We start from the raw sequence: 16,936 nt of genomic DNA, 5'->3' as shown, positions 1-16,936 counted from the left end.
AGCTTCGGCCCCGCATCCCATCGTCAGGGGGGCGGCGGCCATCTTGACCACGCGGCAGGCAGGGGAATCGGCGTCGGAGGAGGAATTCTCCCCTCCTCCTTCACTGCCTGCCTTATCCCCACAGAGCACGCCCGATTCGGAGGCGCATCGGCCCCCTCCCCCCTCCCGGCCCGCGGCAGACAGCCTGAAAAGGTCAGTGACTCCTTTTTCTTCACGGTTTGTGCTTTTAATGCACAAAGCTTTTTTAGAGGCTGAAGCTGGTGTGGAGGTGGATGGTCCCCCTCCACCAAAAATCCCCAGGGCAAGTGTAAATATGGGGAAGGCTGGGGCTCACGGCCCTCGTTCGCAGGGGGGTGCTGGTGGTCCGGAGGTGCCGGACCTCGCTCCGGACTCCCCGGGGGCGCCCGGGTTGGATGGCACTGCCGGGCAGGGGGCTGTGGAAGGAGATGACCCCCAGGTGCTCAGATTATTTGGTAAAGAGGAGTTAAGCTTTTTAATCCTTCATGTTTTAAAGGAATTGGAAATCGCGGCCCCACATCAGAAAGCTGACACGTCCACGGGGGATGTGGCTATGGCGGGCCTGCGGGCCTCCCTGCAAACTTTTCCATTCCATCATAAAGTTTTTCAGATTGTGTCTAAGGAATGGGACCTCCCAGAAGCTTCTTTGCGGGTAAGCAGGGCTATGGATAAGCTGTATCCCCTACCGGCGGAAACCTTGGATCTCCTCAAGAACCCTTCAGTAGATTCAGCGGTCACGGCCGTGGTGAAGCACACTACCATCCCTGTCTCGGGGGGGATTGCGTTGAAGGATCTCCAAGATCGGAAGTTGGAGGTCTTATTGAAACGCATCTTTGAGGTTGCGGCATTAGGGGTCCGGGCGGCGGCTTGTAGCAGCCTCGTGCAGAGGGCAAATTTGCGCTGGGTCCAGCAATTGCTTACAACGCAGGATCTTCCTCCTGGCGAGGCGGAGCAGGCCAACTGCGTGGAGGCTACGGTCACCTATACAGCGGACGCTTTGTATGACCTGCTGCGGACCTCGGCGCGAATCATGTCGTCTGCGGTTTCAGCCAGGCGGCTGCTGTGGCTCCGTCGTTGGTCAGCAGATGCATCCTCTAAGGCACGTTTAGGTTCTTTCCCCTTCAAAGGTAAGGTGTTGTTTGGGGATGAGCTGGATCAGCTCATTAAGGACCTAGGAGATAATAAGGTGTATAAGTTGCCCGAGGATAAGCCCCGTCAGACTCGGCCCTTTGGGAATTCCAGGGCTCGTTTTCGGGGTCAGCGATGGTTCCACATGGGGAGAGGCGGTTCCTTTTCCCAAAGACAGCCAGCGGCACGGTCCCAATCCTGGACTTCTTCCTTTCGCGGCAGGCGGCCGCAACTTTCCGGACCCTCGCAAGGATTTGTTCCCGACAAGACTTCGCAATGAAGGCGCGCAGGCCCATTCCTCTCTTCCATGCATCGGGGGTCAGTTGTCCCAGTTTTGGGAGGAATGGGTCAAGATAACTTCAGATCAATGGGTTCTCGATGTCATCCACCACGGTTACGAGTTGGATTTTGCTCGTCCCCTCCGGGATCTTTTTATGATGTCGCCTTACGGTCCTCTGGAAAAGCAGCAGGTTATCGCCCAAACTTTGGACCGATTGCGGTCTCTGGAGGCGGTATTGCCGGTCCCACCGGCCGAGCGCAAGACTGGCCGGTACTCCATATACTTCGTGGTTCCAAAGAAGGAGGGCACGTTCAGGCCGATCTTGGATTTAAAGGTCGTAAACAAGGCGTTGCGCGTTCCTCGCTTTCGCATGGAGACGCTACGGTCTGTTATTGCGGCCATCCACAAGGGAGAATTTTTGGCTTCTTTGGACCTGACCGAGGTGTACCTTCACATAGGAATCAGGGAGCATCATCAGAGGTACCTGAGATTCATGGTGTTAGGGAACCATTACCAGTTTTGTGCCCTACCGTTCGGCTTAGCGACTGCTCCGAGGGTGTTCATCAAGGTTCTCGTGGTCGTAGCAGCTTTCCTGCGCCGTCAAGGAATTCTGGTCCATCCTTATCTCGACGATTGGCTCATCCGGGCAAAGTCGGAAGCATTGTGCACGCGGGCGGTTCGGCTGGTGGTACAGCAATTGCAGGCATTAGGTTGGGTAGTCAACTTTGCGAAGAGCCGGCTGGAGCCGACCCAACAGTTGGGCATAGATGCTATCATACAAGTCTGGACGGAAAACAAGTTGCTTTATGCCTTTCTTCCGTGGCCCTTGTTGGGCAGGATAATTCGCAAGATCGAAGGCCACAGGGGGCTGGTACTCCTGGTGGCACTGGACTGGCCCAGGCGTCTATGGTATGCAGATTTGTGGAGACTCCTGGTGGAGACCCCCCTTCATCTTCCACCACACATTGATCTGTAGCAGCAGGGATAGGTTCTTCACGAGGATCCAACTCTGTTCTGTCTTATGGTTTGGCCCTTGAGAGGGCTCACCTATTGAGCCCTCTCAAGAGCCAAACCCTCTCAAGGGCGTGGAGTAAGGTGGCGATGATTGCCAATTTACTCCACGCTTGTAAGTTCTCCACTTCCTTAGCCTATGTGTGGGTTTGGAGAGTGTTTGAGACCTTGTGCGAAGAGCGAGGTATTCTTCCTCATTCAGTTAAGATTCCATTCATGCTGAACTTTTTGCAGGATGGGTTGAATAAAGGATTGGCCCTTAATTCCTTGAAGGTACAGATTGCAGCTCTTGCCTGTTTCAGAGGCCCGGTGAATGGTGTTTCCTTATCGTCTCATCCTGATGTGGCCCGTTTTTTTAAGGGAGTGAAGCATCTTCAGCCTCCCTTGAGGTTACCAGTTCCCTTGTAGAGTCTTAATTTGGTGCTGGACTTTTTGGTGGGCCCTACATTTTTTTGTATATAATCTTTTTATTGTATAATCAGGTCACACAAAGAAAAACAGCAATATGCTTAAAACAGGCAAAGAACAGGCTTTCATGAAACATAAGATAAGAGATAACAAAATGAACAACAGGTATGATCAGAAGAGCCGTACCAATAGGATACAGTAGTTAACGATATCAAAAGCAGCTTATTGAATAGCATACTGCATTCGCAAACCAGACTGCAAAAGCAAAAGTAAAGAACAAAGAATCATGGTAACCTAGAACCCAGAAGAACCTCCCAATCCCCACCCCCCCTCCCCTCCCCACACTGGTACAGGATATTCAAATGGACAGGATTGTAATATGGGAAAAACTAACGCTAAGACTAGAATCATAGGCATTGGTATGACGCCACTAAAACAAAGAAACTTTAGATGGAAGTGTGACCAGCTAGCCATGTTTGGTATGGACCCCAGACAGCTTTGAAAGAGGTTAGACGATTCTGATGTACGGCAGTAAGTCTGCTCAATTGGTATAGAGAAAACAGACGATGTTGTACCGCAGCAAGCGATGGGGCCGTGATCTGTTTCCAAAGAATAGCCAACTCTGTACGCGCTGCAATAAAAATTTGCAAAATCAACTTTTGGTGTGGAGTGGTATGTTCATTCATAGGCGCACCCAGTAAAATATGCCAAGGACGAGCCACACAAGGGACACGTAACAACTGAGATAGCCACTGAATCACCTCCTGCCAATAACCCTGAATTTGGGGACAAGACCACCATATATGCAGGTATGTGCCCTGAGCTCCACAGTTCCGCCAACAGCCATCAGAAAGGTGGGGGTAAAATCTGTGTAAGGCTAGCGGTGTGTAATGCCACCTAAACAACATTTTATAACAATTCTCTTGTAGCCCAGCTGAGATGGAACATTTGCCAGCACGAGAATAAATGATATCCCAATCATGATCGTCTAGGGAACCCGGGAACTCTAAATCCCAGAGCGCTCTATATTTATGGGCCGTCAACACTTTGGTGTTGAACAATGCATATATTTTAGATATGATTCCCTTCATGGTCGAAGCATGTTGACAGAGTGTCTCAAAAAGAGTGTTTTTAGTCCTTACAGTGCTTCGTCGTATCCCTGTTTGCATGAAGGAAGATATTCTAGCATATAGTAAAAAATCCAATGTGCTACCGGGATGTAGAGCACTAAGTTGCGTTCTAGATAATAGTTTGCTTTGCTGTAGCATCTGTCCCAGACATAAGATCCCTGACTCTTGCCACTCCTTGAGGCCTAGCGGGCATTCAAGGTGGGGCACCGCAGTGTTTGTAAATAAATGAGTTAACATAGAGTACGTTTCAGGACCCACTAGTTCCTTTTGCCATCGATGCCATATCCGCATCGTAGTGCGCAGAGCGAAGGGGTAATAACCGATCTCGCCCCACGTGGCGCTAGGTTGCCAGGGCAGCGCCGTGATAGGGAAAGACCCCAACATCCCCTGTTCAAACCGCACCCACTGCGGGACATCCCTAGTTCCGTGAAGGGCCACCAGGGCCCGCAACTGAGCAGCATAGTAGTACCACAAGAGATTAGGCAAATGTAGGCCCCCCCTATTTTTAGGCAGGTATAGAATAGACCTTGCAACCCTGGGAGGTCGTCTTCGCCAAATAAAGCCACACAATAGTTGCTGCCATTGCTTGAGCAATATAACAGGGAGACTAATGGGTATAGTGGTGAAGAAGTACAAAAAACGGGGAAGAACGTTCATTTTAACAATAGCTATACGCCCCATCCACGAGAACACTTGTCTATCCCAGCGCCTTAGGTTCTCCTTTATATTAGTCACCAAGGGGTTATAATTCAGGGTAAACAATTGGTTAACGTGGGGTCCAATTTTCACCCCCAAGTATTTCAAATAGGAGGGAGCCCATAAAAAGGGAAATTTGGCCTTCAGGTCCAGGGCTATTGAAGGCGGGAGAGTCAGGTTAAGTATTTCTGATTTATCGTAATTAATACGCATCCCGGAGACCGCCGAAAAGCCTTGTAATTCAGCCATTACCCCCTGTAAGGACGCTTCAGGATCAGACAAGGTCAGCATAACGTCGTCCGCAAAAAGCGAGATTTTTGAATGAACCATGCCACCCCAGATCCCTTTAATGGACCCAGCCTCACGAACCCTAATGGCAAAAGGCTCCAGGAACAAGGCAAAAAGCAGGGGAGACAAGGGGCACCCCTGTCTGGTTCCGCGCTGTATGTCAAAAGGGGGGCCATATCCCCCATTAACCTTCACCCTAGCCTTGGGACGCTCATAGAGCTTCTGTATCCAGCTCGTAAAAGCATCCCCAAATCCCATTTTGCCCAGGACCTTAAACAAAAATTCCCAATGGACCAGATCAAACGCTTTTTCGGCGTCAAGCGCCAAAAGCACTGCTGGGATTCGCTGTTGCTGGACCACATCGACTATGTTAACAATCCTCCTCACATTGTCAGCTGCTAAACGCCCGGGAACAAAACCCACCTGATCATTATGAATCAGGTCAGGGAGAACACCGTTGAGCCGGGCCGCTAATACCCTAGCCAGGATTTTGAGGTCAATGTTGATTAATGAAATAGGGCGATATGAGCTACATTTAGTGGAGTCCCTCCCAGGTTTAGCCAGAACAGAGATCCCCGCTGTGTTGGATTCGGAGGTGAATGTCTTTCCCTCTAGTAGGGAGTTAAAGGCTTTCGATAGTGGGTCTGCAATTTGGGTGGCAAATTTACGGTAATAGACTCCAGTGAATCCATCCAAGCCTGGCGCTTTGCCAGGCTTAAGGAGCTTAATGGCCGCCAAAACTTCCCCTTCTTCGATGGGTTTATCTAGCACATGTTGCCAGCGCTCACTAAGAACTGGCAGTTGAACCGTGTCCAAATACTGCTCTATTTCCGCCTCCTGAATGTGAGTGTCCCGAGTATATAAAGTAGAATAAAATTCAGTAAAGGCCTTCCTAATATCCTCCGAGACGGTGATCAGAGTGCCAGGGGCATTCTGTATTTTAGATATGAGCGTTCTAGATTGGGCTGCTTTCAATTGCCTGGCCAAGTACTTTCCTGCCTTGTTTCCCCCTTCATAAAATTGCTGTTTTAAAAGCATCAATTGGTGGCTGACTGCCGTGTCCTCCAAAGCTCGTAATTTATCTTTAAGGAGTAAAATTTGCCGATAAAGAGCGGCAGAGTGGGTGCGACTATGGGCCTGAGTCAATTCAGTCAAGTCCTGCAACCAGGTTCGCCGTTGACTCTCCCTTTCCCGGTTACAAAATGCAGTTCGTGCAATACACTCACCCCTGATCACCGTCTTGGAACACTCCCATATAACCAATGGAGACATGCCTTCCGTCTGGTTAGTCTGAAAATATTCTGTCAGTGTGCGTGCCAATTGATCTGTGAAGGAGGTGTCCTTGAGTAAACAATCATTGAGGCGCCAGGGTCTGAACCCCCTTTGCAGGTCCCTGAAATGACACACCAGCCAGACTGGTGCATGGTCTGACCAGGTAATATTATCAATATCAGTTTGGACAATCGAGTTCAGCAAAGACCTGGCCAGAAAAAAGCAATCTATTCTGGTGTATGTGCCGTGTACGTGTGAGTAAAAGGTATAGGCCCGTGACGTTGGATAACGGTCCCTCCAGGCGTCCACAAGGCTCCAATCCTCCATAATATCCCGCCACTGTCGTCGTGTTTGGGGGTCAGCCACCTTCCCAGAGCTTGAGTCTAGTCGTGGAGTCTGCACAAAATTAAAATCTCCCCCCAGGATAAGTTCACCCTCCACATGCTTTGACAATAAATCCCGAAGATCCCGAAGGAATTGGGTCTTGTGAGCAGTAGGGAAATACACGTTAACCAGAGTAAGGACCTGCGTGCCCACCCGTACCCTAACCAGCACATAACGCCCCTGTGGATCACAAACATGGAATAACTCCTCATGAGCAAAAGAGGAGGCTAGAAGTATACCCACCCCAGCGTACTTAGTATTTTTAGTACTGGCCGCCCAGTGGGCCGTGGGGTACTGCGCAAAACGCAACAGCCGTTGATGATGCTTCCTGATGTGCGTTTCCTGCAGGTATACAATTCCCGCCCCCTGTCTAGATAATTCCCTCTGTAAGAGGTTGCGCTTACGTGGTGTGTTAATCCCCTTTACATTAAGGGATAAAATTTTAGTCGCCATATCATCAGACAAGTAGAGAAGCATCTACCAGAGTCCAGCCCAGCTCTCCTCACCCGTGACCCATTAGCCGCAGCGCCAGTAGCCTTCCTGCCACCTACGTCCCCGTGGTCAGTCCCACAACCGCTGGCACCCACAATAAAACTAACACCTGTCACAGCAACAATCCATAAACAACCAGTGTAACCCCATGTTATTCCTACAGTATCCCTGCCCCACATGACTGGATACACCACCTCTGGAGGTCTGTGGTAAGGAACACACTGACGACCCGTCCCCCCGCAGCTACCCTCCTCGCCTCGCTGAACCATAGACATTATTTAAACAGTAACACTTGAACAGACCTATATGCATCAAAAACGCGATGAACAACATCACATGCCTCAGTATTGTAGTGAGAGCTGGATCCCTGTTAAACCCACAGGAGACCAACCCTGCATGTGAAATTAGCAAATTATGCAACCGCCTCAAGTCCTCGGCTGCAAAGGTAACAGTACTTCCCGGTGAAAGGAAATAGCAAGAAAAAGTCAGCCTTTATCCGAAGTAGCTGTTCCACGCAGGCCAGGCTGCCTCCGAAGACGCTTCCCTCCTTTCTCAGCCCTTTGCCACCTCGGTGCCTCATCCCTTCTGGGTAGTGGTTGTGGTGCAAGTGGTAGTGGAAATTGAATCGGCAACTGAGCTTTAGAAAATACTCCTGGTGCCTCGGACAAGGAGGTGATTCTGTAACCCACACCTTGTACCTGAAATGAAAGCCCAAAGGGATAGGTCCAACGGTAGCGTATATTTTTCTCTCGCAGTTGCGCCGTGACGTCCCGCAGTTCGAATCGCTTCTTCAGTGTGACCGGTGACAAGTCCTGGAATATGGATATTTGATGATTTTGCCACTGAAGTTCCTTGAGATTCCGGGCAATATTGTAGATTTTGTCTTTGAGAGGGAAACTAGTGAAGCACAACACGATATCCCGGGGCCTCTGATCGGACCTAGGCCCCAGCGCTCTATGTGCCCTGTCAAATTGAATATCAGTGCTACTAGAAGGGTCCAGCCCTTCCCCCTCCAAGGCTTGGTTCAAAATGAAATTGCAGATTTTCGATGCAGTCTCTGCTACCTCTGCATACTCTGGTAGTTCGGGCACGCCCCTGATGCGCAGATTATTGCGCCGACTTCGATTTTCAAGGTCCTCCAAAGTCAGCAGGTCAGAGGAACAAGTGGTTTGCTGAGATATAAGGGAATTGATGGACTCACCATGGCCATCCAGCCTATTTTCTGTCTCGTCCACCCTGTTCCCCAGGGCAGCCAGGTCTTCCTTTAAGTCTGCCATGGAGGCCATAAGTGCATCTCTGTGCTGCTTTAAGTCCGCCCGGAGCTCCATAAACCAGTTTCTGGCCTCAGAACGTGTGAGGATTTCAGCCGGATCAATATGCTGAGTCGCCGATCCTGCACCGTCGCGCTGCTCCGCCTCCTCTCCCTGCTCGCGGTCTGCCAGGGTCGCAGCCTCGGCGCCATCTTGTCCTGCAGCTCCCTGCTTCTCATAAGAGAACTGCTTCAGGTCTGCAGGTTTACGCTTGGTTGCCATCGCGCCTCGGGGCTCAGAGGGTCACACTTGCCTGCACGAATAAAATCGCCGGGTTTTGGAGCCGAACTCAGCTAAAGAATAGGTCGTTTGGCGGTAGGGAGCACGGAGCCGAGCCGTCACGCGTCCGCCCTCATTCGCTGCGAACAGCGCCCCCCGGTGGGCCCTACATTTTGACTACTGTGTGGCCTTTCCTTGTGGTTATCAACCTTGAAGACGGTGTTTCTGGTGGCTTATGTTCTGCGCATCAAATTTCCAAGCTGCAGGCCTTGTCTTGCCAGGAGCCGTTCCTTCGAGTGAATCTAGGGGCGCTACAGCTGCATACTGTTCCATCTTTCTTGCCTAAAGTAGTCTTGGAATTTCATTTGAATCAGTCCATTTCCTTGCCATCCATGGCTAAGGTCAGGGACACGGAGGAGTATCTCCTCTTATATTTCTTGAATGTTAAGAGACTTGTGTGGTATCTGGAGGTTTCTGAACCTTTCTGAAAGACGGATCGCCTGTTTGTCCTCCATGGTGGAAGGAAGCAGGGTGAACCAGGTTCACGAGCTACAATAGCTCACTGGATTAAGGAGGTGGTCACGGTCGCATATGTGGATTCTGAAAAGCTGTTGCCTTCTCAGGTTAGGGCTCATTCCCCTAGGGCTCAGGCAGTGTCATGGGCGGAGGTTAAATTATTGTCTCCTGTCGACATTTGACGAGCTACGATGTGGTCCTCCTTACATACTTTCTCCAGGTTTTATCATCTGGATGTGCAGGCCTGGGAGGATGCAGCCTTTGCATATGTGGTGTTGACTGCACCGTGGGCAGCCTCCCGCCCTGTTCGGAAGTAGATTTGGTACATCCCACTGTTCCTAAGTCCATCTGTCTACATGCTAGGAAATGGAAAAATTACTTACCTGATAATTTTATTTTACTTAGTGTAGACAGATGGACTCAGCTTCCCACCCTTGGCTGCTGAATGATTGTGTCAATAGTCCTCCTGTGGGGCTCCAAGTCCCAAGGGATTACTGGTAAGTGTTCATCAGGTACCTAGATTGGGGTACCTACGTTCTTACTTGAGTTCAGTGTTTCTTGTTGGTTGACTACAGTTATGGTTGACTGTTTTTAATCAAAGGTTTTGCTAGTCTGTCCACAGTTGCTTTTGAAGAGAATACTGGCAGGCTGGGGGTCAGTGCAGGAGTATATATACTATGACATCAGCTTCTCTGAATCCAACTGCTGGCAGGGGAGCATAACCCACTGGTCCTGAATCCATCTGTCTACACTAAGGAAAATGAAATTATCAGGTAAGTAGTTTCTCCATTAGTTCTGCAAATAGATTTGGTTAAATTAGTTAGTGTTATTGTGAAATTCCTTTTCTGTTTCCTTGTCAGTTGTAATGCAGTTTTGTGTAAAAGCAATTTTGTTCACTGTTCTGACTTTTTTTTTTTGTAACCTTTATTTATAAATTTTTGTACAGGTGTAACAAAACAGCAAGATCACTTCATAATGCTATTTGTAACAATAACCTCTGACTTTTTAACCATTGTGTTTGTGGTTGATTAGAATCCCAGCGATTTGGATATGGTCTGTGATAATTTTTCTAGGAACTGTGATACCCCAGGTTTATGCAGTCAGTGTCTGCATAAAACCCTCAGGCAGTAGCTTGTGAGCAGGGTTCTTGCCCAGAGGCAATTGGAAACCCAGTTGGTAAGTGGGTGGTTGTCAGGAGAGAGGCATAGGTGGAGGTGAGGCCTATGCAGTGCTTGCTGTGGCCAAGAGTTTAACCCCTGGTGGGTGTTAGGGATAACATCAACACATTATATGACAGACTTTCCTTCTTTTTTGCTCATTCCCATTCTGTCTTTTCTTAGCTGTGGAACTTGCCCGTGTAGCATTCCCAGCAGAGGTGGTAAAGCTGGAAGAAGCATGGGGAGATTACCTGGTTCAACAGAAGCAACTAGATGCTGCCATCAACCATTACATTGAGGCTGGGTAAGGGCAAGTCTCACTTTAATATGCAAAGCAATACTATGAATCAGATGCCTGCTTGTACCAATCCCATAGCCAGAACACAGGCAGCAAAACCAGAATTTTAGCCATCCTAGAAATGTTAACATAAAAGTGAAACAAAACCCAGACTTCCTCTATATTATACAGTTTGTTTCTCACAGTGACATTGTGGTATTGAATCCATGATTCCCTGTACATACCCAGATCAGTCCAGACTCCTGGTTTTTGCATCAGACCTGCTGTGATGCGACCCGCAGATATAAATCTTTTGACGTTGCTGCATTATTAGTTTCTTCTGTGGTCCTTGCCTGTCTGGGCACCTGCCATTACCATTGGATTCTATCTACTCAATACTTTCTACTAGACAGCAGTGAGATTTCTTGACCATCGTCCTGAGATACCACCACAAGTGCCATTCTCTCATACAAACACCCTTTCTCCCACATGCTCTCTCCTACTCACATGTTCTCATACACACAGTTTGTCTTTCATCACATGCACACATGCTCTCTCTCTAGGCCCCACATGATCACACACGCAAACATATACTCGCTCCCCCACATGATTACAAACATATGTTGTCTCTCCACTTCACACACATACACACACACACATACTCTCTCCCTCATGATCACACACATATACACATGCTCTCTCTCTCCTCCACATGCTCTCACATGCTCACACACACTGCTACATGAGCTCTCATATGCTCACACACACACTCTCTTTTTTTTCTCTCCCCAGAATATGAAGGTAGAAGAAGCAGCTTCAGTTCTCACACCAACAGGGAGGTCTCCTCTCTTTCATTGTGGAGAGGACGCAGCTCCTCTTTCAGATGGGCCCGTGCGCCTCTCTGGCCATGCAGCCCAGTACCTGCTCCTCTTTGGCCACTGTTCAGCTGCCCTGCTGGAGTATCACAGAGGCTGCCTATTTTTAGCTGAACCTTCAAAGTGCTTCTCCTCCCCGAGTGTCGCAGCACTCCGGCTAACCACATGCCAGAAGGAAGGAAGAGAAAAACTCTGGGTTCAATCTCTTTTTATAAATTATTCTCTTTATTCTAGACAGTGATGGAATATAATATGAAAAAGCAATAACAGGCAATCAATTGATTAGTAATTCTCTTCCTGGGGAAAGCTTTTCTGATAGACTGCTCCACATAGCCAAACCAGAGTACTTTTCCCATAGACTAAGTTCCTAATCTCGGTCTTTATACATTTTTTGTTCTACTGCAGCTATGTGTAAATTGTTAATCTATGCAGTTCTAATACTATATCATTGTTCTTTTTCCCTCTATCTACTCCTTGGAAGGTCCCCTCTATCTTACTCACATCCCTGATGCATACAACTACCATTGCTGTTGCTGGGTGTTTTGCCAACCAAGTTCATATCTGTCCTCTAGATATGCAAGATTCCCAAAAAGCTGTGTATGCAAGGTTATCTGTGACCAGTTTTTCATTAGGGCCCAAGTTAAAGCAATAACAGCTCTTTTTGAACTGTCCAGGCTCAAGGGACTGTTAGCCTTTGTGCTGTTGTTAACCCTTATACTGCTGACTTTCTACACCATGAGGCCCAATCTGCCACTGCTACTTTTCTCTTCAGCCACTTGGTCTGGCCTGCTGCAGCTCCGCTGCTCTTCAGACTCAAAGCCCAACCTGCCACTGCGACTCCTTTCTTCAGCCATGTGGCTCGGCCTGCCGCAGCTCTCCTGCTTTTCAGATGCATGGCCTGACCTGCCACTGTGTCTCCTTTCTTCAGCCACGTGGCCTGGCCTGTCGCAGCTCTCCCGCTCTTCAGACACATGGCCTGACTTGCCACTGAGTCTCCTCTCTTCAGCCACGTGGCTTAGACTGCCACAACTTCACCGCTCTTCGGAAAGGAAGGCTGCCTCCTGCTTCTGGATAGTATGGAGTCTTTTTTTTTTTCTTCTGGTACAGCGGGGCCAGGGAAGAAGGAAGCCCAATTGCTGTGGGTCTGTGCAAGCAGTAGGTGGCCGCACAGTTTACCTAGTAATCCCACTGGCTTTTCATATAGCCCTGCACTGACATCAGCCTGCCAGTATTCTCCATCTCCAGCAGATGGTGGACATGCATACTTGGGTGTGGTTGTAGTCCTGTCAGAATAGGATGGGCAGCCCGGGGCAGACTCTTGAGGTGATAGCAATGCTCCCTCCCTCAGTTGAGTGCCTGGTACAGATTTGGATGGATTGGAGGGGATCCGGAGGTGAAGGCATTTAGCCCACTTCCTTAGAAGCAGAGGCTCAACTTCCAATGTGGGTAAGGAAGCCATTGAGCTCAGCACTTGTGGTCTCCTTCTGATACCTTTTTCTCTCCCTTTTTCTTTGGAATCTTTTCTGGGTCTCCCTCCATTGGCTGGGCTTCGTGGCAAATCAGAGACTTTATTGTAATTAGGACAGTGCTCATTTAAAGTGCGAGCTGGGTTAGAAAAGTTTTAAACAGCATTCCCGCATGACTGCAGTCAGTCACACTTGTGGCACTAGTGGGATCAAGGCCTCCTGTGTAAATGGGAGTGGGCCAGCGTTGGAGGGCTGCAACAGCTGTTCCCTGTACGTACCAGGATCAGTCCAGGACAACCTGGGTTGTGACTCCGCACCAGTAGATGGAGACAGAGCAAGATCTGTCGGTCTTGGCTACATATAGCCACGTGCCTCACACAGCCCCTCAGTCTTACTCTGTCTCCAGTAGATGGTGTAGGTGCAGTCACAGCCTCTGGCTAGGCCTGGTAGTTAGGTTTAGGTTTTCTTTGGTTTTTCTTGTAAGTTTAAAAAAAAAAAAAGGAAGTTAGATTTGGCTGTTTGGAGAACAGCAGCAGGAAGATCCTCCGGCTGTCCTGCCTCCCAGGGGGGTCGGAAGGTTCTGAGGGGACCATCCCCCCTGGTTGAGGCCGCTGCTAGGGTCGAGGACCCGGCTATTCCAGTAGCAGCGTAGGGGGTGACACCGGGGAGCCCGGTTCACTCACCCCCGCAGGAGCTCAGGACCGAGGACAGCACCAAGTCAGTAAAAAAAAAAAAAAAAAGTTTCCTTTATTGTTGTTGCGCCGGCTCTCCGTTCCTTCGCGGGCTCTCTTCGCAGGGGGGGGGGGGGTGCTGTTGTTCGGCGCAGGTGTCTATATTTGCTTTAGTTAATTTATTTTTTTCTGACTCGTGGTCCCGCCGGATGCCGTGAGGGTCGGCCTGCCGCGCATGCAGCTCGGCCCGCGCTCGTCTCTCGCGTGACGGGGTGTGCTCGGCGTGTGTGGCTGGAGGTGAGGGACCGTCCGGGGCCAGTCGGGAGGGCCGGTCCCGGGCGGCGCGATCACTGCCGCGTGCAGGGAAGGCTGCAGATGGGCCTGCAGATCCTTTCCCTGTCAGTGCGGGAGTGGTGGCCATTTTGGCGTCAGCCCGGGAAATTTCGCGGGAGGCCGCGGCAGATGGCGGATTGCCTCCTGCGCTTTCCCCGCAACGGGCACCCTCGGGGGGGGGGGCCCTCCGGGGGGGGGCTGACTCACCGGTGGAGGCCAGCGGAAGTGAGTTCTCGGGAGTCGGATTCCTCCTTTTCCTCGGACTTTGCGCTTTTATTGCGCAAGGTCCTGAGGTACAAGAGCCACAAGCGCGGGAAGGGAAGATCTCGCGCCAAGGGATCAGGAGGAGGCTCCGGATCCCGGAAGAGGAAATCCGGAGCAGTTTCCAAAAGAACCCTCGCGCCCCCTAGGGAGAAGTGTCCCTTGAGAGGCGTGCCGCAGGACACGGATTCGGATTCCTCGTTGCAGGACGAGGGAGATTTGGCCGAAGGGCCCCCGGTGGGGGGGTCGATGATGCTACGGGGGACGGTTCTTCTCAGCCCGGTACTGGTAAAGGAGCGCAGGCCGTTGACGGCGATGACCCTAAGGTGGTCCGTCTATTTCGAAGGGACGAGCTGGGCCCTCTTATACCGGCTATCCTCCAGGAGCTGGGGGTGGAAGCACCTCCGGTGGTATCGCGGCCTGACGCAAACATGGATCCGGTGCTCCAGGGTCTCACCGGACCAGCCGTGGCTTTCCCGTTCCACTTTGCGGCGTCCGATATCCTGTTCCGTGAGTGGGATAAGCCAGAGCTGGGTCTGAAGGTCAGCAGGGCCATGGATAAGCTTTACCCACTGCCAGAGGATGCCCTGGAGCTTCTCCGGTTGCCGAGGGTGGATGCGGCAGTGTCAGCGGTGACGAAGAGGTCGACAATTCCGGTCACAGGGGCTACGGCCCTCAGGGACATACAAGACAGGAAGCTTGAGCTGCAGCTGAAGAAGATTTTCAAGGTATCGGCCTTGGGGGTCCGAGCAGCCATCTGTAGTAACTTCGCCATGAGGGCGAGCCTGTGCTGGGCCCAGGTTCTTCAGGCCAATGCTGACCTATCACAGGAAGAAGCCACGCAAGCCGACCATCTGGAGGCGGCGATAGCTTATAGTGCTGATGCCCTATATGACCTCATTCGCACTTCAGCCAGATCCATGGTTTCGGCGGTTTCAGCGCGGCATCTCCTCTGGCTCCGCAACTGGGCGGCGGATGGGTCGTCCAAGGCTCACCTCGGGGCGCTACCGTTCAAGGGCAAGTTGTTGTTCGGCAAGGAGTTGGAGGATATGATGTTGTCCCTCGGGGAAAACAGGGCTTTTAAGCTGCCTGAAGATAGGTTTCGGACTCGTTTCTCTTTTTCTAGTAGGTCTAGGTTCCGGGGGAACAGGAAATCTCGGCCCCAGTGGTCCTCTGGTCCTTCCTACCGTGCGGGTTCCTCTCGGTCCTCTTCCTGGTCGCAGTCCTTTCGGGGGAAACGGTTCGGTAGGCAAGGGGGGGCCCCGGGGGGTTAGGGGTCCAAGCCATCCCAATTAAAGGCTGCCAGTCCATACCTCGCAGCAGCTCCAGTCGCTCATCCCAAACGTAGGAGCTCGGCTGGAATTGTTTTACGAGGAATGGGCCAAAATAACATCGGACCAGTGGGTTCTCAGCATGATAAGAGGAGGCTACGCGTTAGATTTTGCAAGAACACCCACAGACAAGTTCCTGGTGTCCCCCTGCAAGTGTCCACGGAAGCACGAAGCCGTGGAGGGTACTCTGCGGCGCCTGGAATGCTTGGGGGCAGTACTTCCCTTACCTCCCGGCCAACGAGGCAAGGGCTGTTACTCCATTTATTTCATCGTACCAAAGAAGGACGGCACAGCACGGCCAATCTTGGATCTAAAAGGGGTAAACAGATGTCTTTGCATTCCCCGTTTCAAAATGGAGACGATTCGGTCCGTAATAGCCTCGGTCCGCCCGGGCGAGTTTCTAGCGTCCTTGGACCTCACGGAAGCGTACCTCCATATCGGCATTCAACTGTTTTATCAACGGTTCCTCAAGTTTTGCATTCTGGGCAGGCACTATCAATTCAGGGCCCTTCCCTTCGGTCTCGCCACGGCTCCCCGCACATTCACGAAGGTAATGGTAGTGGTGGCGGCTCAAGTCCGACGGGAGGTGTTTCTGGGGCACCCCTACTTAGACGATTGGCTGATTCGGGCCAAGTCCGAGAGTCGATGTCGGCAAACGATAGCCAGGGTCCTCCATCTGTTGCGCTCCCTGGGCTGGGTGGTCAATCTCAACAAGAGTCATCTGGTCCCCACCCAATCTTTGGAGTACCTGGGCGCCCGGTTCGATACCAAGCAGGGCAAGGTGTTTCTTTCCAGGGAGCGGGTTTGCAAGCTGCAGAGTCAAGTGTGCCGATTGTTGTCGCTTCGGCTCCCACTGGTTTGCGATTATCTGACTGTTTTGGGCTCTATGGCCTCAACGCTGGCTTTGGTGCCCTGGGCTTTCGCCCACCTGCGTCCGTTGCAATCAGCATTACTTTCCTGTTGGAAGCCAGTGTCGGAGGAGTTCCATCTACTACTGCCTCGGCGAGACGAGTTTCGGAGTTACAGGCGTTGTCCTGTAGGGAACCGTTCCTGAGGATCTCTGATTCAGGGGTTTCCTTGCGGACAGTTCCTTCCTTTTTGCCAAAAGTTGTGTCGGCGTTTCATTTAAATCAATCGATTGATCTGCCTGCCTTCCCGGTTACAGACTTGTCGGATCCGAAATCCAGGGAACTGCGGAAGCTCGATGTGCGGAGGGTCCTCCTTCGCTACCTGGCAGTCACTAATCCGTTCAGGTTTGTATTCTCCATCTCCAGCAGATGGTGGACATGCATGCTTGTGTGTGGTTGTAGTCCTGTCAGAATAGGATGGGCAGCCCAGGGCAGACTCCTGAGGTGATAGCAATGCTCCCTCCCTCAGTTGAGTGCCAAGTACAGATTTGGATGGATTGGAGGG

General features: G+C 50.9%; 1 protein-coding gene across 1 annotated transcript in view; it reads left to right on the top strand.

Moving 5' to 3' along the window:
• IFT172 (intraflagellar transport 172) overlaps nt 1-16,936 on the top strand; it is a 649,332-nt gene that overhangs the window by 343,348 nt on the left and 289,048 nt on the right. Inside the window, exon 24 of the mRNA XM_029596359.1 lies at nt 10,493-10,613. Coding sequence (XP_029452219.1) covers nt 10,493-10,613 — 121 coding nt within the window. The remainder of the gene's footprint in view (nt 1-10,492; nt 10,614-16,936) is intronic.

The sequence above is a fragment of the Rhinatrema bivittatum genome, chromosome 3 (assembly GCF_901001135.1).
Source record: "Rhinatrema bivittatum chromosome 3, aRhiBiv1.1, whole genome shotgun sequence".
In the NCBI taxonomy this organism is placed as follows: Eukaryota; Metazoa; Chordata; class Amphibia; order Gymnophiona; family Rhinatrematidae; genus Rhinatrema; species Rhinatrema bivittatum.
This window is presented reverse-complemented; position numbering and strand designations above follow the sequence as displayed.